Source organism: Pseudonaja textilis, chromosome 6 (assembly GCF_049901715.1).
Source record: "Pseudonaja textilis isolate UNSWEBS1 chromosome 6, rPseTex1.2, whole genome shotgun sequence".
NCBI classification, from domain to species: domain Eukaryota; kingdom Metazoa; phylum Chordata; class Lepidosauria; order Squamata; family Elapidae; genus Pseudonaja; species Pseudonaja textilis.
The window spans coordinates 62471411-62496318 of NC_141995.1; the positions used below are offsets into that span (position 1 = coordinate 62471411).

Consider the following 24908-nt stretch of genomic DNA (forward strand, 5'->3'; position numbering starts at 1 on the left):
AAGACATGTTGAAAATTCACAGCACATGGACAAAATCAATAATAGCTTCAAATGGAAAACCCCCGTGAGCATCTTAGGCCAAGCTAAACCACTAGGGAATTTCTGGAAGATGAGACCCATAGAAATAAACCATACTCACACACCATTCAAAAGACTGAAACGCATCCTTTCTAGCAGCCAGATAAGCAGGAGCAAACGATCACGCAGAAAACAATACTCTAATCCAAGGGACATTATATACCGGGCATGTACTGAATATAACCAGGGAGAAAATTCCAAACTAATTTGCAGTGATAATATTAACTAATTGGACAATGAAACACCTGCAAACAAGCAACCAAGCTCAGAGAACACCAAAGACACAACAAAACTGTTGTGCTACAGATAATTTTTCTATTTAATTCTTACCATTATTGTTTTCTGTATTTCCAAGAGCATCTGGTACTTTGGCATTTACATCAGCCTTGCTATGTTGAGCATTCTCAGAAATTTCTCCTAATTCAGAAGGTAATGAACTGGAGTTATAGACATCCTTTTCCCCAGTAACTTCAGCTTTTAATGGTTGGTGAATAATAAAGTCTATCTTCTCATTCCACGCTTTTTCCCCTAGTAAACCAGCAGGTTTTGACAGAGCCTCAATATATTTCACATCTTCTTTGGATCTGTTTCCAGCAGATAGGCCACGACAGACAGAGGAATCAAAACTTATTTCTGCACAGGGAAGTTCAACTACGTTAACAAGTTCCATTGTATTTGTGGAAATTTCTATGCTTTCACAATTGCTATCAGTCCTGGATATAACGGAAGGTTCTCTACTTTCTTCCCTGTCCTGGATCCCTTGCCCATCAATAGGCAACTCCAGTAAATTCTTACTGTTTTTTAAACCTGTCGACATAGTGGGATCTAATTCTTCAGGGCACTTACTGATTTTCTCTTCCGCTTCTGTGCTTGCCAATGTACACGGAGTTTCTTCTGAGGCAGCAGCCCCCGATTTGTCAGGATTCTTCGCAAGATCCTCTGTAGTTGATGCAATAAGCATCTGATCAGATTTGCTATTGGCAATACTGAACTCAAGGCCATGAAATATTCCTACTTTTGTAGGTAAATGCATGTTACTTTCATCCAGTTCAGATTCTTGGCTTGTAGCTTCTTGAACAGTCTTGTACTTTTCTACTTCTACTGTATTTTCATTTCTGTGTTTTGTTTCTATTGGCACAACTACACTATGTATAACTCTGTTACATATCTCAGTTGAAAGCTGAGCAAAATTCAATTTTCCTTCTGTTACAGAGATCTGATTAATTTGTTTCTCAGCAGAAAATTCAAAATGTTCTACTGAACTTGTTGAGATTGTGGCAGTATCAGTAGTTTGCTCCAGTCTTGGATCAAAGCACTGAGCAATGTCTTCATTGCCTTTCTCAGAAACAGGAGTTTCTGTATCTTCAATTATACTTGTGGAAATTGTCGCACATTCATCCCTTCCCTCTTTATCACCAACCACCTGGATTTCATCACTTCCTCCAGTGAATACACTGGGCATGTCAATGGCGTTTATCTCCATGCTGTTGGTTTTCTCTATAATTCTATTAGTAGCAAGTACGGTGTCAGTATCTTCCACTGTTACGATTGGCTTTGGAGTTTCAAATTCTTCTAAAATGCTAGTAGAAACTTTATTAGATTTCATAACATCTCCATCTTGATTCGTATATTTGACAGTTGTACTTGGTGCAGGAACACTGAAATCTTCAATTAGCAGACCTTTAACCTTCTCTAAGTTTTCAACTGTTCTTGCAACAAGTGGTAATGTTGGCTCATTGAGCTTGGCAGAATGTGCTGAAATAGACCACAACTTGGCCCCACTTGTAGAGATGATCTCACCTTTACGTTTATCATTTTCACTAGCAGATGCTGAAACTATATTTATTTCCTTAGATACCATCTTAATCAGACCTCCACATTTCCTGTTGTCCAAGGAAGATTCAGTGTTCTCATTCTTCTCTTCACTAACCAATGGCTGATTTATACTTTGTTTATTTAAGAGTTCATTGTTACTCTTGCATGTCTCGGTAAATAGAGAATCCTTTTTTGGGGAGACAAATGCCATATTTTCATTACTTATGCCAATGCTAGTGGTGCTACTTGCAACTGTCCCCTTTATATTATTGTGAACACTATCAACCTTCATTTCTTTTGATAAGCATGCCATAACATCAATAGAACTTTTACTTGCATTTAAAGAATATTCATCCAACCCCGTTCCAAGATGATCTGTAGATAGACAGGCAGAACTTTCATGTTCTGTAGTTCCCAGGTTAATAAGCAACATTCCACTTTCTTCTGTTCCTGTACAAGCCAACACATGTTCTGCTTCTTCATTGCCTCTTCCTGTACTAGTTACACAATTTTCACTTTCTTCATCCTCTTCTTTTTCACCTGTGCTGGTGACACAACCTTCATCATCAATATATGAACCTTGACTGACTTCAACAGCATTTGTTTCAGTTCTAACTTCTGTGCTGTCTGTGGCAAGTTGATACTTTTCTTTTGGGTTTGAGACTCCTACAAACCCTTTCTGGTTTTCCTCCAGAGTACAAGCAGGATCATCTTCTGCTATTATTCCTGTGCTAGTGACAGTACTCTCACCATTTACAATGTCTTCACTTTTGTCAGCATGGGATATTGTTGCTATGTTATTTACCATTTCAGGGCACAGCCCCCTTACAGCATTCTCTTGGGAATCTGTTCCAGTCACTGAACAGATAACAGAACCAATGTGCTCAGTGTCTATAGCTGTACAAGTCACAGTGCCCTCGGCTGCTTTAGATTGCTCAGATCGAACTGGGTTACTCTGAAATGTATCTGGATTTTCACCAATCATAGACTGATTCTGAGCTTCAGTACCTGCACTGGTTACAGCACCATCACTTTCTATTTCACCTGTGCACGTAGCATCACCATCAAATTTGTTCAGATCAACATAGTTGGAAGCCACACATTTCTGTTCAGAGCTTGCACTGGTTACAGCATCGTCTTTCTCTTCTGTTACACAGCTATTCACACTTTGATCAAGTTCCTCTCTTCTTCCATTTACTGCCTTCTTTGTACTTTCTTCTACGTAATTCACAGTGCATTCACCACTTTCTTTTTCCTTTGTAGTGGTTGAAGAACTCTCACATACTGCAAGCTCTTCCATAACAGCAACACTTTCTTCAGCTGTTGTGACGGTCCACTCACCAATTGCTTTTTCTGTTATAGAATGGGTATTTTCTTTACTTTCGATCCAAGGGCCCAAAGTGAAACCTTCATCTGCCTCTATACTTGCACAAGTTAAATAAGCGTTTCTTTGTTCTTCTGAGCAAGTAATGATGGCTTCACCCTCGGTCAGCAAATTTGATATGTCTTCATCTCCTTGGATTTCTCTAATATGACCAGCTATGGCAGGGTTCCCAGTAGGTCTTTCTGTGCTAGTTCCTATAACATTTGCATCAGTTTCCATGCTACTGTGACTAACAATGCAATGGCTACCTTCTACACTGCTGCCCACTATACTGCTTTCATTATTATCCTCAGCAACTTCTTTCATATCATCTCCTCCTTTGATAAGAGTAGATACTTTGATTTCTTTTTCTGGAGCATTCTTGGGCACTGAACCTGAAGATAATTCTACTAAATTACTGGTACTCTGACCTTTGTCTGTTTTCAGTTTGTATTCTGCAATATCCTCACTGAAACGATCCTTTTCTATTTTCTCCAAGTTGTTTGCACTTCTATTTGTAGATGCTGAGCCTATGAGATTATCACTCTCTAAAATACTAGTTGATGCACTTCCAGTTCTTCTTTGTCTAGTAACTTCCTGAATGCCTGCTACAGCACTTATTCTTGTTCTAGGTATTAGTTTAGAAGGTAAATGTATTGTGTCTTCTGAATTTTTAATTCTTATATTGGCAGTATCATCTTTCATGTTTTCATTGAGTAAAACGTTATCATAAGATTCCATTTTAACAGGAAGGGTTTGACTATCTGAAATGGTATATTTCACACAAGAGCTTTTCAAAGATCCCTCTTTAGATCCATTATTTGAAGGTTCTGTGATTTCTGGAAGATCTGCATCTATAGATTTCTGATGTGCACATTCCCTTGTTAAACTCTTTATTGAAGAACTACTTTTCCAACTTCGATGACCTCTACTTGTAAGGTTCTTTGGACTATGACCATCCTCAGTCATTCCATGAAACTTTAATTTTTCATTTTCATGAGCAGCATCAGGTAAAACACGATCAGTTTCTTCATAAGCAGCATTTACATGATGTTCTTTTTCAAAACAACTTAAATTCTTTGGAATTTGCTTAAAATTACCACTTGATACATTTATTTCCTTAGTAGAAAAATCTTCCACTTTTTCTTCAAAGTTACTGAAATTTGAATACAATGTTTTACTGAATTCAGAGCTTAAATCATGATGTATTTGGTCTTTGACAATATTTTTCAGTCCAGCTTTTCTCTGTAAATTATTACTGCTTTCTTCCTCAATTTGGCTTTGTTGATTATCTATAACATTGCAAGATTCCTCCATTGGCTCCTGGGCTTGATCAGAATACAGTAAGTGCCCAGCAGTCTTTTGAAAAGAAATGAAAGGACTTGTGACCGCTGGTGTTTTTTCCTCTCTCGTATCTATTTCTTGGATTAATGTATTCACCTTTCGATGATCACTACTTAATCTTTTAACAGGCTTCTTCTCGGTGTGCAGATTTTCTGGCATCTTTGCATTATTTTCTATTTCTTTAATGCTTTTGTCTTCTGATTTGCCCTCATCTTCTTTCTTTTTCATATCCTTGTTATTACTCTTAAAATTTTTGCTTTTGTGATTACCTGCTGACAATCTCCTTTCCAATCTGGAAGTACTCAAATATTTCTCACTTTTACTTCTCTCTCTCATTTTTTCTCCCAATTGCCCCTTAAGTTTATGATTAGAATCTTTTTGGAAGCTACTAAGTGAATGTGCTTCACTTTCAATTTCCAACTCAGTGGAATTTTCTTCAAAAGATTTCATTTCCTGTTTGAACTTAGATTGTTTATCTGGATCACTCTCTTCTGAATGTTTATCTTTGTCCAATTTCTGCACAGATTCCTGCTTAGATAAACTTTCTTGTAATTCACTTTCAGGTACTTTGGCTGATTTGTTAGAACTCTTGGACACAGGTTTTAATACGATCCTTTCTTCTAAGCCACTCTTTGATCTTCGCCGGACTTTGTGTAGATTATCACCTTGCCGCAAAATATGATCCAAATTGGATGATTCTGCATCATGCTTCTCTTCTTCACTTCGCTTTGATGTTATGGAAGAAACATGAATCTTTGAGACACTCTGTGACTCTTTTGGTGGCCGAGAATCATTCGGAAACTTTCTGGATTTGTATTCTGCTTTCAATTTCTCTGTGGAAAGCTGCCTCTCTTTTCGGTTCTCTTTACGTATAATCTCACTTTTTTCTGAAATGTTTTTCATCTCTTTGCTGTTCATGGAAGCCTTTCTTTCACTTCTATGCTTGTTTTTCTTTTCAGCTTTATCATCAGGCAAAACTTTTGCTTGCTGATTATTTTTCACAACAGTTTCTTCATTTCTCATGTTCTTCTCAGATGGTACATTTTCAACATTTTCATTTGTTTTTTGAATATTATCTCCTTTACATTTATACTTCATTAATGATTTGTCTTCAGAAAGGCTTCTTTCTTTTTCATTTTTCTCTTTTGATGGTCTGGCCTCTTTCTTAAGTACATTCTTAACACCTGGTGTTTCTGACTCATCCTTTTTAATATGTTTCTCATTTTTAAGTACATTCCTTTGCTTTTGAGGTTCTTCTGGACTGGTCTCTGCCCTCTCAAACTGAGATTTTCCTTCAACATCTGGCTGGATAATCTCCAATTGGAAAGAGGCAGACGTTCTTCTCTTGTGTTCCTTTTCAATTTTGATTTCACTTTTATTTTCCTCTGGTGGAAGTCCCAATTCTGCAATTTTTCTGACAACTTTATTTCCATTTTTGCCTTGACTGACTTTCATTTCTTTTGAAGACAACTTTTCAATACCCTGCAAGACAAAAAAGGGATAAGTTGTTAAGTCATCTGTAGTTCAAATACTGATAACTTCATTTATAATTTATAATTATTTATAAAATGGATTGCATCCAGTGCTCTGCTTAGTGGAATTTTGCTATTGTTAGAAACAATTTCCCCCAACACAATTGTTCCTGCATCCCAATACAATTGCTTATGCCATTCTTAGAAAGAGGGAACTTCTCCCAAGTAGTCCTGGATCAGGGTTAGTGCATAAGGGAGATACAGCAGTCCTTAGGAAAACAGAGAAACTGCTACTGTCAACCTCATGTAACATATGGTTGAATTAAATCTGACTCCAATTTGTGTTCCTTTTATAACTGCAATTCTTCATTTTAATTGGAAGAATAATTAATGATGTATCTATTCAAAATGGTAATTTATTTATATTTCATATTTCTAAACCACCCATCTCCCTCAAAGAGGGGTTCTGGGAAGTATACAATGTAATGTAACTGAAAAGTAAACAATGTAGAAAAATTAAAAAATAGTTAAAAGAATTATTAGACGGGCGGGCTCTCGAGGGACTAGCCACCCCACAATTGTGCAGTGCTCTGTACACACACACACCCAAAATCCAAGGCCAGAGAGCCACGTTTTGACCCTTTCATGGAAGGCCAAGCGATTGGGAGCTTTCTTCACCTCTGGGGCACGGTATTTTACCAAGTGGGGACAGCAGCAGAGCAGGTTCTTGTTCTAAACCTTGGCAATCAAAACAGGGTCTGTGCCATTTCTTCCCTACCTGATCAAGTGAGGCAGGCTGATGAGATTGGGCAGTTTTGTAGGTAACCTGGTCCTATGCCATGTACAAATGTATAGGTGATGTCTAACATTTTGAATTGGACTCAGAAACAAACTGGTACCCAGTGATTATTATTGTTATCATCTGTTTTCTTAATTTATATGCCAACCATCTCCCTGGTTTATTTGCATGTTTAAAAAAGTGTTGTTTCGTGTATTTCAGTCTCTTTTCAGTCGGAAACAATCAACAAATAATGAAATAACTTTTCTCTTTTGTAAGGAATTTGCCCCATTGACATTCCAAGTCAGAATCTTGCAATTATTAAGAGGAAGTTCTTTGTCTTTTGAAAAATATGTAATTCCAATCCACATCTTTCCAAAAAGTCTTGTGCTTTAGAGATTGAGTTTAGTCTAAAACATTGACTTCTAAAGGTAAAGATAACTTGTTCCAGTTTATGCCAACGGAAGGGAACACTGTTTTGCTTTAAGAGATCTGTCAGGAAGGAATATTCTTTGCATTTCTTTAATATTATAATTGGGATTTCTCTAAATATTTGTTTTTTTTCCCAAAGTTGTTAAATCTCTGATGATAATGCTTCTGAATTACTTGCTCTTTAATAGATTTTCTTAGAAACTGGATCATGACATCTTTGGCAATTCTGATTGCATATGCTGAGTTTATTCTGTAAATATTATCCATTTCTTTAGAGATGTCTAACATCATTAAACCATTTGGAAATTTCTGTTACAATTACATCTCTTAAATTTGTGCCCCTCTTGATGTTCTTGGAAAATCTCTGAGTCTCAAAATAATTTCCCTCTGTTTCAAATCCAATAATAGTAAATGTGAATGAAAAAAATACATCCCTGTATCTGTCCTATCCAATCTGATGCGTATATTTTTAACATCTTCTTTTGTTTGTTTTAACTTGTTAGTAATAATTCAAACTTTTTACCAGATCTTTCATTTATCTCTTGTAGCATATCACGTACAAAACATTTTTTTCAAATACTTCCATAAGAAGCTTGGCATTGAATTTCTCTTGACTCTTGTCTTGGCTCCTTTATCTCTTAGGAGGCATTTTGTAAATACAAGTAGTCATCAACTTACATCCACAACTGAGTCCAAAACTTTCACTGTAGGTATTGAATTAGAAGCATAGTTAAGTGAATCTGGCTTCCCCTTTGCTGGTCAGAAGGTCACAAAAGGTGATCACATGACCCAGGGACACTGTAACATCATAAATATGAACCAGTTGCCAAGCAACTGAATTTGGATCACGGAGTCATGAGGATGCTGCAATGGTTGTAAGTGTGAAAAATGGTCATGAGTCGCTTTTTTCAATGCCGCTGTAACTTTGAACGGTCACTAAATGAACTGTTGTAAGTTGAAAACTACCTGCATATGCAATTTCCCTCTTATAGCCAATTGCTGGCAGCAGAAAAAAGGAAAAAGATACACAGTTCTTTTTTCAAAGTCGGAGGGAGAATTCCCAAAACAAAACAGCTACCAGGGAAAGTAATGTTAATATGCAAGCTCTCAGGGTGAAGGGGAAAAAAGGGATTTCTGAACTTTTAGCATAGAAAGTTCACTACACAGTAGTTATGCAGAAAAATACAGTAAAATACAATAAGTGTTCTTTTCAAGTTGATAACTTATATATATAATCAATATATATATATATATATATATATATATATATATATATATATATATATATATATATATATATATATATATATATATATATATATATATGTTTTCTGAGGTTCTCATGGTATTTGTATGTGGATCTTTGGTTGTTCGGGTTTTCTCCCGCGTAAGATTCGAAGTATCTAGGCAACGCTTCGATGAAGTCTCATTCATCATCTTCAGGCTTTTGTCTCCGGCTCTGTGCTTCTCAGAGTAATGGAGATTGCAGCTGCTTCCTCCTTTTAACTGCCAGTGGGGGTGGGCCTTGATTGGGTGGGGGCTTGGCTGTGTTCTGATTGGGTGGGGGTGTGTTCTCATTGGTAGGGGGTTTGGCTGTGTTCTGATTGGTTGGGGGGTTAGCTGTGTTCTGATTGGTTGGAGGCGTGTTCTGTTCAGGTGGGGGCTTGGTTGTGCTCAGGTTAGTCTTAGTAGCTGGGGGATTTGAGCTGGAGAGTTGTGATCTTGCTGTTTGGCTTCTAGTTCGTGGTCCTGCTGCATCTTCATAGTGGGTGTCGGTTTGCTTCATGTATGGCTCAGAGGGGTTTGAAGTGGGTAGTGATGCAGCTGCAGTGCAGCTTCTGGTCCATGGTCGTTTCTCATTTTCTGAATGGGTGGGAGTCTGTTTTCTACATGGAAGTGTGGTGGTGGCATCTTGTGTGGCTCTCATGGGTGTGGGTCCGGTGTCCTTCTTCATGTTAGGTACTCGTCTGTTCATGAGGGCGGGTTTCCAAATGGCTGGAAGGCGGGAGGTGTCATCTCGTTTGTTCATGCTGTGTGGGCGTTTTTCTATCTCTATGGCTTCTCTGATTATTCTGCTGTTGAAGTGTTCGGTTTTGGCGATAGTTCTGGTATTTTTAAAATCAATTTCATGTCCTGTGGCTTTGAGGTGTTGGACCAGGGAAGAGGTCGTTTCTTCTTTTTTGATTGAGTTCTTATGTTCTTCAATGCGTGCACTTATTCTTCTGTTAGTTTGTCCAATGTATGTGGTAGGGCAGGCAGTGCAGGGGATTTCGTATACTCCTTGGTTTTCTAATTCGATTTTGTCTTTGGGGTTTCTTAGGATGGTGGATATTTTTCTGTTTGTGCAGAATGCTGTTTTGATGTTGTGTTTTTGGAGGATCTTGCTAATTTTGTCTGTAGTGCCTTTTATATATGGGAGGAGGGCTTTGCCGTTTTCTTGTTCTCTGTCTTGGATTTTGGTTGGGGTTTCTTTTTGGATTAGGTGGGTAATCTTCTTTCTTTGGAATCCATTGGCTGTAAGTACGTTGGTGAGAGTGTGTAGTTCGGTTTTTTGGTGTTGTTCATCGGCTAAGCATTTTGTTCTGGAGATGAGTGTCTTGGCTACGGAATTGATCTGTGCTGGGAGGTGGTGTGAGAGTGCATGTAGATAGCGGTTAGTATGTGTTTTCTTCTGGTAGATGGTGTGTCCTAGGGAGCCATTGGATCTTTTGTATAGAACTATCGCCAAAACCGAACACTTCAACAGCAGAATAATCAGAGAAGCCATAGAGATAGAAAAACGCCCACACAGCATGAACAAACGAGATGACACCTCCCGCCTTCCAGCCATTTGGAAACCCGCCCTCATGAACAGACGAGTACCTAACGACGAGTACCTAACATGAAGAAGGACACCGGACCCACACCCATGAGAGCCACACAAGATGCCACCACCACACTTCCATGTAGGAAACAGACTCCCACCCATTCAGAAAATGAGAAACGACCATGGACCAGAAGCTGCACTGCAGCTGCATCACTACCCACTTCAAACCCCTCTGAGCCATACATGAAGCAAACCGACACCCACTATGAAGATGCAGCAGGACCACGAACTAGAAGCCAAACAGCAAGATCACAACTCTCCAGCTCAAATCCCCCAGCTACTAAGACTAACCTGAGCACAACCAAGCCCCCACCTGAACAGAACACGCCTCCAACCAATCAGAACACGGCTAACCCCCCAACCAATCAGAACACAGCCAAACCCCTACCAATGAGAACACACCCCACCCAATCAGAACACAGCCAAGCCCCCACCCAATCAAGGCCCACCCCACTGGCAGTTAAAAGGAGGAAGCAGCTGCAATCTCCATTACTCTGAGAAGCACAGAGCCGGAGACAAAAGCCTGAAGATGATGAATGAGACTTCATCGAAACGTTGCCTAGATACTTCGAATCTTACGCGGGAGAAAACCCGAACAACCAAAGATCCACATACAAATACCCGCGAGAACCTCAGAAAATAGATAGATAGATAGATAGATAGATAGATAGATAGATAGATAGATAGTGTTTTTGGTGAAAATTCAATGCAGTTAAATAATTTTCTCAGTAATCTAAGAGAACTTATTATTGTTTGTCTATTTTCCATATGGGGAGAGTATTGAGTTTCCAGCAGTCAGCAATTCATACACAGGGAGAAAAAAACCCTTTTCAAAGCAATTCAAAGCAGAGGCGTCCTTTGAAAACGAAGGCTGGAAGGACAGGGTTAACCCTCCTCCTTCCGCTGAACTTACCAGGGAGATGAAATCTACTGAAAGTGCCCCCCTCTTCCCACAAGGGCAACCATCCAAGGAACTTCAGGGTAATTTCATGTCACTCCTTTTCCAATCCAGAAGCAAACTGGCTACAGAGACTAACTCTTAGCAATCAAACCAGACATTTATCTAGCAGAACAAAGAAATTCATGGCTAGTTCAGGATGTCATTTCTGGGTGGAGTCAACAGAGCTCATTTCATTTCAAGATTTCTTGCGCGTCTCCCTGAAGAAGGCTGTAGATTCAGATGAATCCCTTTTCTATTCTCTTGATCTAAGAACACAGGTCTCCCACTGACTCACAAATGCCGTGTGCAAAGGCTCACATACAAACAGGCGTTTTAATAACCAGAAACAGAATTCACTTTAGAAGACATTTATCAAATGAACAATTTTAGCCAGCAAGAATTTTAAAACCGTTTCTAAAAATTAAGACTTACTTCATTTATCTTTTCAAATTCTCCAAAATATTCGTCAGGCTGTTCACATTTTTTCTTCCAGCCCTCTTCATCGTGCCTAGAAGCATAAGGATAAAGTTATTGGAAATAACTATTTTGATAGAAATATAGCCTGCTTTTTAATTAATTAAATGTTTAAGCAAATTAACCAGCTGACAATCTGTTGACTTGTCCCTTCTGTTAAAATGGTCACCGCATTCATAATTAGGTCAAATTCACAGCATCCATAGTTTCTTTTCCACCTGAACCAAGAGCTAGATGCTGCCTTTGGGACCAGAAGGAGAGGAATGATAGGCTACATCCAAATAATTATTGCTGAGGTGCCCCTGATCCGGGTGGATTTGGGGGATATAGCTGCCCCGTAGAGGCAGCTGAAGACAGGGGGGATCCGGACAGGGTTTTGGAGGTGTTGCAGACCCCCTCCCCAGCCGGCAAAACCCCCTTTTCCCAAGGCGGTGCAGCGGCGGTCAGCAATGGATGTCACAAAGAAATCTGCAGCTGGATAAGAAAGTGCAGGAGGAAGAAAGTGAAAGTTTTTTCTTTGGCTGAGCCGGGACAAAGAGGAGCCCTTAAAACCTGGAATTTGCCTTTCTATTGCTACATTGTTCCCAGAAGGATTGTGTAAGCAGCTGAAGAAGGTGAAAGTTATTTCTTTTCACTCTCCTTCCCTACGGAAGTAGCTGATGGAAATCTGGAAAACCTGCTTGGGCTAAGAAGGTAAATAAACCTAAAAATTAAAGCCAAGGGGATAAAATTAAAAATTAAAAGTTTATTGCTAAAAGTGGGAAGGAAGAGGTAAAAAAAAATTATCTTAAGACTTTATTGAAGAAGAGTGCTTGAAGTTTATAAGATTAGAAATTAATGACAATAAGGCTTCTAAAAAATTATTTTGAAACGGTCTAATTGAATTTCACCCCAGGAGAAAGGGGGGGAAAAAAGAAGAAGAAGAAGAAAGTGTTAATGGAACAGTCTGCTTTGTTTTGGATTGCTTTGTGACTTTGTGACTTTTGGGGAACTATTTCTTGAAAAACTAGAAACATTTGGGTTGCTCTTTTAAAAAATAATAACAATAATAACAATAAAAAATGGCATTATCTGTGCAAGAATTACAAATGGAATTTCAAAAGCTACAACAAGATAAACAAGAAGGCAAGGACTCTCTTGGATCTATCTTTTGTTTTTTGGAAATGGCGATTTCTACTTACCAAGAAATACAAGAACAAGAGGATTGGGATGAAGAAGGAGAAGCCATCTTTAATGGACAATACATTCAAGAGGAAGTATTTAATGGACAAAAATCATAGCTGAAAAGAATAAGGGGGGGAAGAAAATGCAGAATTCAGAACCTAAAAAAGAAACCAAGAAAGGGGAAAATAAGATGAAAAATCCATACAATGCCAGAAAGCAACAGAAAAGAGAAACACTACAGAGAGGGAAAATCAAAAAAGTGGAATTTGAGAGGTGGCGGGGTAAAAAGACTAGAATTGATAAGAAAGGGAGGGAAAAAGGGAAGAGAAGCCATAAAGGTTTAAAACAAGATATTAAAAAAATGTTTTTTTTTTCAGAGACAAAGGGTAAATTATAATTTAATATATGATTCTGCAAAAGTATATAAGATTGTATTGTAGATGTTAGTACTTGAAATTGAGTTAGAAAATTGAAATATTATGAGTTAATAATGTATTAAAGGGAATATACAAACTGTTTAAAAGTAAGAGTTTATTTCTCTATGGAATATTGTTTTGATTATACTATAAATTCAATCCCTTTTTTATTGTTGTTTCATTATTTTAAAATGTAGTACTTTGTGCTAAGCAGAATCAGTATGGAAAGTACGTATTATTTCGAGTGTCAAATTTAGGGGAAAGATAAAAGTTGTCATACTTCAACCAGTGACTACAGGAGAAATATTGTATTAGAAAGAAAAGATAAATAGATAATTGAAGAGAACAGACAAAAGATACAAGTGTAATTATTCAAAATGAGATGGAATAAATATAATAGAATTATGAGAGTGAATAGAAGAGAGAAAATATATACAAAATACAGAATGTTAATTAAAACATGAAACAGTATATTAAGTGAGTATGAATTTGATTTATGTCTGTATAAAAAGAGGTAACCCGGGGTAAGCCGCTTTCCAAAAGAAGTTTTAGGTATTTATGTTTTGTACGTTTACGTTTGAATTAATAAAATTTTTAGAAGAATGTAAGAAGAATGTTGGAAGAGAACAATGAAATTGTAAATAAGACAGATGGATATAAAAAATGTATACAATCTAAAGTAAAAGAGATATAATTTGAATAAATAGAAGGAAAGGGAGTAATAAAGAGAAGCTGGGATAAAATATGAAGTTGAACAGATAAGGTAAATATATATATTGTGTTCATATGGAAATGTGATAATTTGGAATTATTCTGTCTTTAAATAAGATGTCTTATTGGTTTTTTCAGAAAAAGATCTCTTATGTTATTATATCCTATGCTTTGTTTGTCTGTATATTGTTTTTTAAAATTAATAAAATTTGTTTTTTTTAAAAAATGAGGACAAATAGGCTGAAAAACAGCTTCTATCCCAGGGCAGTAGCTCTTTTGAATTCTGCTGTATAATGCAGTGTTGGTGTGGTGCCAGGGGTTTCCGGTTCAATGTGTGAAGGGTGAAGGTTGTGTGTTTGTGTTTATTTTCACGGTCATGAAGTGCACTGAAGATGGTGTTTGATTTCGTTGCACGAGGTGCAATGACAATAAGCTAAACTAAATTAAACTAAACTAAACTATCTCAGGATTTCCTAGCTGTTTTTAATTCATGTAGTCATTAAATTTATATGCTGCCCATCACTCTATCAACAACTCTGGGCAGCGTACAAATTTAACAACTTTTAATAACTTTTATATATATATTTATTTACAATAAAAAACCAAAACAAATTCTATTTGATTATGTGATGTCAAATTAGGCAACCATTCCCTTCACATTTTCTTAGGAACTAAACTTCCAGCTCGGTGGTAAGCATTTAGAATGCCAAAGAAAGTGATAAATGAGAGGATTCTGGGAGGTGAATAAAGCTCTGGGATAGAAAATACTGTAGTTCCCTAGAAAGAAATTCTCTTTGTAGAATATCTGCCGGCCAAGACCGCGATGGCCACTGGAGGTCAGGAAGAAAGAAGAATGGAATGAGAAGCCCTCCAACATGACTTTCACACGTGGGAGCTGAGTGAGCTGCCAGTGGGAGCCATGTGCGGAAGTAGAGGAGGAAGCGATTCCAGGGGAATCGGATTGTGAAGACATGATGCTGGACCGCCAATTGCTGAGCTGTAGGCCCGGCTCAAAAAAGCTGCTTTCAGGGCCAGCCAAGAAACCAGTGAATCTGGCCCCCAAAATCAGAGAAATGGCCCTGGAAGGAGTGGAAATCATTGAGTTCACTCCATCCCCCAACTATGGTGTGAGACTTCTGGCCACTCTGACTTGAGAATCACTGGGGAGCGAGACAGGAACAGACAACCCCCTGGTAAGTCTCCCTGTAATTCCGGTGACCATTCCCATAGAACTGATAATGCGCTTCTTGGGGCGTAAGAGAAGCTTGGTTGCCCTCTTGGACTTGGGCTGCGTGAGACACTTGGTCAACTCCACATTAGTTAAGAAGCTGGGCCTACAGCTTCAAGAACTTAAAAGTGCCCGTGCCATTTTGCCAGTTGGATGGGTTGGTGGCGGGGTGTGTAGGTGTGTGCAATGTTTGTCACTAAGCCCATAAAGATGAGGATAGGGCCCACATAGAAACATCCAGCTAAGCTTCATTGTGGCACCAGACATGGAGAGGCCCCTATTCCGGGGTCTACTGTGGCTACTGAACTCTAATGTGAACTGGAGGCGGAGGCTATTAAAGATTTGGTAAAAAGCACCCAGGGATGAACTCAGGCAGAGGCTGCGGAGCACCACTGGGGAGAGAAAACAAAGAAAGAGATGGAAGCAGCCATGTGAGAATGCCCTAAGGGGAACCCCTGGATACCCAAGGAGTACTGGGATCTACAAGCCGTGTTTAGGGAAAAGGGCTTGGATGTGCTACCCCTCATCACCTCATAGACTGTGCCATAGAAATCCTACGGGGGGGGGCTAGCTTCCCAAGCCCAAGCTGTATTCGATGGGCCCAGGGAGCTTGAAGAACTCCAATCGATTCACAGATAAGAACCTAAACCATGGCTTCATACAACCAATCAGACCCCACGGTGGCCACTCCAATCCTTTTCGGAGCAAAGATGATCCCCTACATCTATGGATCGACTCCCGTGGCCTTAATGGTATTTGTGTGGAAAATGTTTACCCGTTACCCCTCATGTAGAACATCAAAGACATTTTGAATTCACACACACACTAGGTGAAAACCCGATACTTAATGGCATGGAAAGAGTTTCCACCTTCCGAAACAGAACAACACCTTAGAGCAGGAGCGTCAAACCCGCGATGACACGGCGTCATTACGTAATGTATCACAACATTTTCCCCCTTTGCTAAACTGGGGGTGGGGGTGGCCAGTGCCTGCAGGCTTGACACCCCTACTTTAAGAGTTTCCAAATGACTTAAGAAATTCCATGAACAATACCTGGACAAGCCTCATTGCCTATCAATTAATCTTGTATTTGTATTTGTCGCTCTCTTTCCCCTGCTGCTTGTGTTTTCCTTGCAGGACTAATGTGTTTGAAAAGAGGGACAGATCGTCAGGTCTGCCATCTTCTGCTTGGTGCCTTGCTGGCATCCTGCCATCAATTGTTAAAAGGGGGGGAAGAGGAGCTAGGCAATTGGCATGAAGAGGGTAGAAATGACTAAAAGAGGGGTGTGTGTGTGACAGGTTTGACAGAAACCAGAAGTGTAAGAACCAGCTTTTTCCAGTCTTCAAGCCCATGGAGCCTGAGAAAGGAATGCAAATTGAACCATCAGACGCCAAACATTTGAGCAGTTCCCAAAACACCTATTTGGCACACCACTGGTCCAAGATGAACCGGTCAAGGGTGGGGAGGACTAGGGAGAAAGAGAACATGTGTAGTCTTTTGCACGGGAACTTTAGTTCTAGCCTGCTTTTGCTGCAACCGTTAATAATAGAACCTACCATTCAACCAAATGGAGTTGAGGGTCTTTCTTTCCTAGGGCCTAGCTGGGGCAAGCCTGACACTCTTTATTTCATTATATTTAATTTTTTTTTTATATGCATATTCTGTCTGTTACCTACAACAAAGTAGAGTTAGTCCTTGACTTACAACCATAATTGAGCTCAAATTTCTGTTGCTAAGCCAGACATTTGTTAAGTGAATTTTGACTCATTTTGCAACCTTTCTTGTTCCAGTTGTTAAGTGAATCACTGCAGCTGAGTTAGCAACACGGTTGTTATGTGAATCTGGCTTCCCCTATTGATTTTGCTGATCAGGTGGCTGCAAATGGTGATCATACGACCCCGGGACACTGCAGCTATCATAAATATGAGTCAGTTGCCATGAGTCAGCTGGATTTTGATCCATGACCATGGAAATGCTGCCAAGGGTTGTAAGTGTGATGCATCATTTTTTCAGTGCCACTGTAACTTTAAATGGTCACTAAAACAGTTGTAGGTCAAGAACTACCTATAACTAATTTACTGATTTTTTAAAAATCACACAAGAAAGCACGTCTTCAGTGATTACTACCTGAAAACCACAAGACAATTTTGTAATATGCCAACATGAATGTAATTCCACTTTAACGTAAAAGGAAACGAAGGCATACCTCGACTCTCTTTTTCTTTTCCTGCTTAGTGCTACTTTCTTTTCCAAAAATCTTTGTTCTTTAAGCACGTCCTTCATGCTGGAACCACCAGTTTTTAGATCACAGCTTCTTCCAGAAAGGTCTTCCACGTTTTGAATGCTTTTACCTAAAATAATAATACCAGAACATCTCAAGCTGCTGTATCTCGTATTTCCATGTTTTCAGAATAAAGGAGGCTTCCACCGGTTTACCAAAAATACACCCAGTAGCGAAGCAGTGCAAAAAGATTGGCATAAAGTAAAACTCAGTACCTTGATGGCTGGTTTTCAGAGACTTTGTTCTTTCCGTAGCCTTCTGCTTCCTCTTTTCTTCAAGTTTTTCTCTGTTAAGCTGTCTCCTCAGAAATCTCTCTTCTTTCTCTCTAGCCTGAAGATACAAAGAGGGTAGGAAAGTGTGTGATCCAGAGTAAAACATGGATAAGCTTTCAGTTCCCTCATCCAAGTTTCCCTTTATTATCTAAGTTCATGAGCCCCCAGGAACTATCACTATTAGCTGGATTCTGGTGTGTCGGAAAACAACGCAGACCATACATTTCCTTCCTGTGGCTCTCCAGGTGTTGTCCAAATATCGTTCCTGGCAGCTTCATTCAGTACAGCCCCTGTGCCCCGTTTTGGCTGGCAGGGTGCTGCAGGAAACACCCACCTGCCTCTCCATCCCCTCAGCCAGCCTGCAGAGAACTACGAGGCTGATCTGGCCCTCGAAGAAATCCAGTTTGACAAACTAAGTTGTTGAGGCCACATGGAGGCTTATGTGTCATCAGGGTCACCTGAGCAGCGCAAAAGGGCGTGGAGCCTTCTTGAAACGGTTGAAAGGACTGTGTGGCCTTTGTCTTTTAAATGCAGATGAACTGCTGAATCTTGTCCAGATGGATTTGTTCTGTGTTTGTGCCACTCTTTTGAAGACGGCAAAGTCCACAGTTTGGACAGAGGGGTTTGGAAGAGGGGTCAAAGAGGCCGTCTATGTCAAAACTGAACGGCCCTCTCTGAACAGAAGGGGAGGGATACCGTATCATCTCTCTCCAGTCTACAACACAGTCCTTTCAACAGTTCCAAGGAGGCTCCACTCCCATTTGCACCACTCAGGTGACCCTGACAACACAGATAAAACTGTAGCCTCAACAACTCTCTAAAAGAATGCAAATAATCCCTTGTCTACAAAGAGTATAATCCTTCCATTCCCCCACCATCTAGTCAGAGCTGAAGAAGCTTCTTGGATGAGAAGTGAAACATCTTCAAAGAAAAACTAGAAAATCCAGTTGTCTCTTGAAAAAGCACCTTGGGGACCGCATGTGTACAAAACTTCCCCTGCCTTTTGACAAATTGACACACTGACATTCATAAGAAAACTTATGTGACCCAGAACCCTCAGCTCCGAGCACAGAACAAATTGCCGCATTTTAAATGATGCGCGTGATGTTGGAAGAAGTTTTTCAGAGTGCCCTTCATCCAGGGAAACTGCCACTCGTTAAGGAGAGAGATAAAAGAGCAGTTCAGCTTACAACCGACTGGCGACGTTGCTCCACTGTTCTTTCATCGTCTGAATCACTGTAATACTTGGAGTAAAGGTAAGGCTTGTGGATGTAGGCATGTCGTCCAGATTTTGCTCTTTGACCGTTTGTCCCTTCTGCTTCTGATTTCGCTTTAATCTGGCTGCTTGCATCATCCTCGTCTAGATAAAAGTTGAGAACAAAAGCTGAGGAAATGCTCATTTGATAATGTAGATATAGGCCGAGATCCAGAGAACCAGATATTAGCCCCAAGGTAGATGAAACACCCTTCCCAACCAAACCCTTTCTCAAAGCTGATGCTGTAGAGAAGGGACTATAGCTGGAAATGAAAATTCATCACCCTATCTGAAAGCAAAAAATATTTTTGCATTTCAGGATCCTAGCCTTAGCTATCCTCCATCTGTTCAAAATAACAATTTATTAATATATATTGTTAGAAATAATGTTAAAGCCCCACAGTATTTTTTTATCCCATATATTATGGTAAATCCAGAACTACAGATCAGAGTAAATTTAGCTTTCATTTTTACCATAAGATTCTCAAATTGTAATATTGCTATATTGCTATACAAGCCAGTAGTTAGAATCCAGTACTGCAGGCTACTTCTGCTGACTGCCGGTTGCCTGCAATTTGGCAGTTCGAGTCTCACCAGGTTCAAGGTTGACTCAGCCTTCCATCTTTCTGAGATTGGTAAATTGAGGACCCAGATTGTTGGGGGCAATAGGCTGACTCTGCAAACCGCTTAGAGAGGGGCTGTAAAGTGAAGCGGTCTAAATGCTATTGCTCTATTGCATATTATCTATTATCTGACAGCCTCAGCTACAATTATCTTAGGAAAACTACGAAATGATTCCAGATATTCCAGCCAGTAAAAGCACAGAATTATCCTTTTAGCATAGATGGTGAGGATCAAGGCAAGCAACCAGCTAAGCATTTGAATGCAGCTTTCTGAACGTAGAATACTGAAATCTTTTTAATATTGTTTTATCATAGAAAATAAAATACAAATCAATCAAGATGAAACTAACATTCAACCCTAAAAACAACAAAATACCGAAATCTTTCAAATGACTTTTCCATATAAGTTAACAAGTAACTTTGTTCTTATGAAGACAAAGACACTATGCCTATAGTTTGCCTGACTGATTATCTGTTAAATACTTTTTTTCTTCCCAGCATTTTTTTTCCTGCAAGTGCAGGTTCTGCTTTAAGATGAACTGAAAGTTGATTGATTGGTTGCCATAGGAACTGATACTGAGGGCTGAGAGAAAATGACTGGCCCAAAGTCCACCCAACTGGCTTTCCAACCTATGGCACGACTAGAACTCACATCCTCCTGATTTCTAGCCCATTAGACCAAAGTAGCTCTCATGCTATTGAACATAAAATGAACTGGGTAAATGAGAGTTCACTTATGGTTTGTACTTATACTAAATATAATATAACATAATATTAAAGAACAAATCTATTTAGGAGTAACATTATTTTAATTTATGTGATATCTAAATATATCAGAATAGACAAATCGAGGCTACTTGTTAAGGCAAGAGGGATGTTTATATCTTGTCTTGCCGGGAAGAGTTTTCTCACCAATCTTTGCTTGGATTCTCTGCCCATGCAAGCATTTAAAATCACACCCAAGCTCATTTAAATCCACTTTAGGGACAGTCTTGTGAAGTGAAGAAATGTATTTATTTGGGTTTTTGTGATACGCTGCATTGAATGTACGTAATATTCAACCACTCCAATTATAATATCCTAAGTAAATAAGGGAGTTGCATTTAAGGAAAAACAAGTTCATTCTTTAATTCTTCTCGCTAGCCGAAGGTCAAGATTACTTTACCATCAGAAACTATTTCTCCTTCTTCTGTGCTATCAGAAAGCACATCTTCACTATCTTCTTCAAAGGAAGAAAGGTCACTGGTGTGCACAGAACTAACAGTAATATCACTCAGTATGTCCAGATCAGAATCTTCCAACACTAGTTGAGAAAAACAGACAGAGACAACTTAAAATCTGATCCAGAATCCAAAACATCCCACAAGTGGAAACAGCTCCACGCATGCCTGGTACTATCAACCTTCCATAGTGCTATTGAAGAAAATGACCTTTAAAAGTTTCTCTCTCTCTTAGTTTGCAAAAAGTATGCATGCATATAAAAAGGTCTTAGTGCAGAAACTGAGCATCACTGTAAGGTAAGACAGGTATGAAAATATTTTGTCCTAAGAATGGTCATGAAAGTCTTCCTCCTCAGTGAAATGCCAACCCTCAGGCTTCCATTCTCTAGTCCAGTAGCCTCCAGGCACTCTGGGATCCCAATTTCCCACAATCCTCAGCACAGCCATTAGTTAAACCAGCTTGGAGTTGCTGTGTCTGACGTGCCATCAACCAGGAGGGCACCAAGCTGAAAAAGGCCGTAGGAAGAGACAACTAGCTTAATAAAACACATAAAACAAGAAATCAAAATAATGCAAGAAAGTTTTAACATAATACCTATAAAAGAGGACAAAAAATTGGCAAAAAAGATAGAAAAGATATCGATTGCTTTAGACGAGATAAGACTATAAAGAAAGAGAACCTGACAGTAACAGTAATCTAAGAGTAAACTGAATAAAACATATGAAAGAGTTTAAGCATATCTTCTGTGAGAATTAATGTATTTCAGGAAGATTGTTAACTGATGAAACTGTCAAAACATGCAAGTATAAAAACCATCCTATAGAAAATATTTATGGCACATAAAGAAATTAAAATGCAAAACACCATAAAATGAGATATAAAGGATCCTGAAAGGGAAAGCAAAGGATAACAATCTCAAAATGCAACATAAAAATGAGACATTGTAAAAAAAGTCTGATGAAAAATTGGCTGAAAACATAAATGCAGTAATGTCTCCTTTGATAAGTAGTGCACAGGGTGGTAGAGAAGAGTAAAAAGAAACCATCCTGGTGTAACAATCTGAAAAAAAGGGCAATTAAAAACCAAGAAATAATGCAAAGATACTAACTACAAACAATGAACAGGTATAGTTTTAGATAAAAACATTCATCACAATATTTAGTATTATCTTGCCAACACGTTATCTCTTGTCTATAAAACAAGTTACCTTCTGAAATATTCTCCAAGTCCAGTAAGCTAAAATCTTTAGAAAATTACCATGCTGCAGATAAAAATATATCTAAAGTCAACCAATAAACTGTAATGCCAGTGTCTTTTCACCTATATCAAAACTTTCCAAATAAATTAAAAATCTTCCCATTTGTTTCAACCTGTTCATAATGAATAGACACCTGTGATATTATACCTTCTTTCGTGCTTTCGTTTTTGTTTTTACTAGCGTTCTTTTCCAGGGTTAAATGTTTTGCCGCTTCTGCCTCTTTGTCTTTGATCGTCTTTTCTTCTTTTGCTTTTACGTCATCCCCGTTTCTCTTCGAGAAGTCTACTTTTCTGTCAGATTTCTCTTTCTTCTTTTCTCCTTTCTCCAAGCTTTCCAGTTTTCTATCATATTTATCCACTTTGCTTCTCTGTTCATCACTTTCCTGAACAATGTCCTTGCTTGGATTAAGCAGGCTACTAGCCTCTTTTGATGCAGCTTTTCCTTCCTCACTTGAAGAAAAGGAGTTACTTGTATCTTCACAGTTTACTGCTGGTTCAAAACTTTCTTCGGTAGAATTTTCTCCATCAGCAACGTCTTCCGCATTCCGATCTCTCTCTAGGCTGCCATCCAAACTGTGCAGGAGTTTCCTTGAGAAGCGATCATTTGCCTTGGTGTTGGTGGCTTCTGTAGAGGCCCTGGTGGCACTGGCTTCTTGGTTGAGGGAGGTTATGGTCTCCAAAATAGACAGCGCATCATTAGCCATATTTACAAGGGGAGTGACAGCAGGAACACCTTCAAATAGGAATAAGGTTAAGTACAACCATTAGTATGAGATACTGCATATGTACGGAAGAAGCCAAACAAAAAAGAATCTCTTGGTTCAGAATACTCAGTGTGAGCCAAACTCTGCACTCTGGTACATCCTTAGATACTAACATTTCATTTGCGACAGTAAGCCACGTGGAATAACTCTGCTAGGAAGCAGTGATGGCAATACGCTGTCAAGGAAACTTTTTTTGTCACTCTCATTATTGGAATGGGACATTTAGGTGCCGACCCTTGGCAGCACCAGCTTTCTTCCTCCGCTGCTGTCTGCCATCCATTGTCCACTGTCAGTGACCTTCTGGCCCGCCAGCCCCAGGGTCCCAGCCCATTCCCCAAGGCGCCATTTTACCTGTGCGTTTTTTTGCTCTAAACAAGTAGCTGACATCCAGTCGGGTGGCGGGTGGCAGTAACGGTGCTGGAGAGCCAGCATGCGATTGGCGGCGGGTGGGGCAATCACGAGGGCTGTGGGGGCAGCATGTGTTTGGTAGTAGGCAGGGCAATTGTGGGGCTATGGGGGGCAGCAGGCGATTGGCAGCAGGCGGGGCAATTGTGGGAGTTATGGGGGGGTGTCATGTGATTGGCAGCGGGTGGGGTGATTGCAGGGGCTTATGGGGCGGTGCATGATTGGGAGTGGATGGGGCGATCACAGGGGCTATAGAGAGGTGATGGGCAATTGGGGGCAGGCAGGGTAATTGCAGGGACTGTGGAGGGGCAGCGTGCGCTTGGCGATGGGCAGGACGGGTGCTGGGGGGGGGGGAAACAAGGGGACTTCAAGCCAGCTGCCTGGCTTTAATCTGGAACTCCACACTTGCGACAAACTCGGGGCTGTCGGGCTTCACCTTCTCTCCTTTTTATGGTTTCGTGAAACCTGTAAGCTGGCACTACTTCCCAATTCCTGCAGTTGGTCCGGGCTAATCAAGAGGATTAAATTCCTGGCAGCCAACAGCTTCCTCTGGCTCAAGAGGCCTTTCTGCTTTTAGCTTAAACTGCTGATGGACCGAGCCAAACACCCAAGCTAGCTGGCTTCATATGTTCTCAGGTCCCTCTGGCTCCCGGTCGTGCAAAGACATTCCAGAATGGGATTTGGGTATGCAGGTCAATATGGCTTGCAAGGTCTATTATGACTTGCATGAGAGGTGGAGTTGGACCAGGTTGTCTTAGTTTGCAATGGCTTGCATGCCCCCCGCCTGTCCCCACCACAGCCCCACAATCATTCCTCCAGCCATCAATGGCGGGCTGCCCCCATGTCCCTGTGATTGCCCCGCCCATCGCCAATCATGTAATGCACCCACATAGCCCCCACGATCACCCTGCGATTGTGTGCTGCTCCCATAGCACCTCATTTGCCCCCACAGTCCCCTCGCTCACCCCACCCACTGCCAATTGGGCACTACCCCTCAGTACCATCCTTGCTGCCCACCCCAATTGGCTGGCAGCTACTTGTCTGGTGCAGCAAAACACCCAGGTAAAATCATGCCTCAGGGAACGGGCTGGGATGAAGGGGACCATTCCCCTGGTGCCAGGGGGCCACCGGCGATGGACAATTGCTGGCAGAAGGTCACTGGAGGAGGAAAGTACAACTGTGCCAAGGGTCGGCACTTAAGATGTCCTAAACCCCTCATTAATATGAGATAATATGCTCTAACCTACATTTGATCAACTTTGTACCAAGATTTCTGTCACTTCTATCACACTAACCACCTAACCTTTAAACTGTTTCTCTTGAGATCCAAGGAATTTATCAGTGCTCATCTCATCCCCATAGCTAGACTAGAGCTTCAACAAAACCACAAGTCTTATGACTTTGAAAATTCCTACAGCATTCAAGAATCTACAACTCTTGAGGCAGATCCTCCTAACAATATCTTCGACGCAGGTGAGATCTCACCTCCAAATTTTATTAAAGAGCAAAAACTATTATCACTTTCAAAACAAGAATATGCCTTCTTAATGCGTTAGCTCTGCAACATATTCAAGTCTTATGACTGTCATAGAGACCCGGAAGTTAAGAGTTAGCCCTGACAAGTAGAAGTTGCTAAGGAACATCATTTTCGAATTCTCCAACACTACATCAGAAACCATGACGGCTACCTTGGAGAGAAGGCTGGTTAGAGGGGAGCAACATCAGGTGCAAACCTTAAATATCTTTT

General features: G+C 40.0%; 1 protein-coding gene across 3 annotated transcripts in view; it reads right to left on the reverse strand.

Moving 5' to 3' along the window:
• BOD1L1 (biorientation of chromosomes in cell division 1 like 1) overlaps positions 1–24908 on the reverse strand; it is a 65973-nt gene that overhangs the window by 35450 nt on the left and 5615 nt on the right. For all 3 annotated transcript variants that reach the window (XM_026699997.2, XM_026699995.2, XM_026699994.2), the window contains exons 4-10: positions 22141–22725; positions 20680–20817; positions 18827–18996; positions 17580–17694; positions 17290–17434; positions 11521–11596; positions 409–6082 (exon numbers count right to left, since the gene is read on the reverse strand). In XM_026699997.2, coding sequence (XP_026555782.1) covers positions 409–6082; positions 11521–11596; positions 17290–17434; positions 17580–17694; positions 18827–18996; positions 20680–20817; positions 22141–22725 — 6903 coding nt within the window. The remainder of the gene's footprint in view (positions 1–408; positions 6083–11520; positions 11597–17289; positions 17435–17579; positions 17695–18826; positions 18997–20679; positions 20818–22140; positions 22726–24908) is intronic.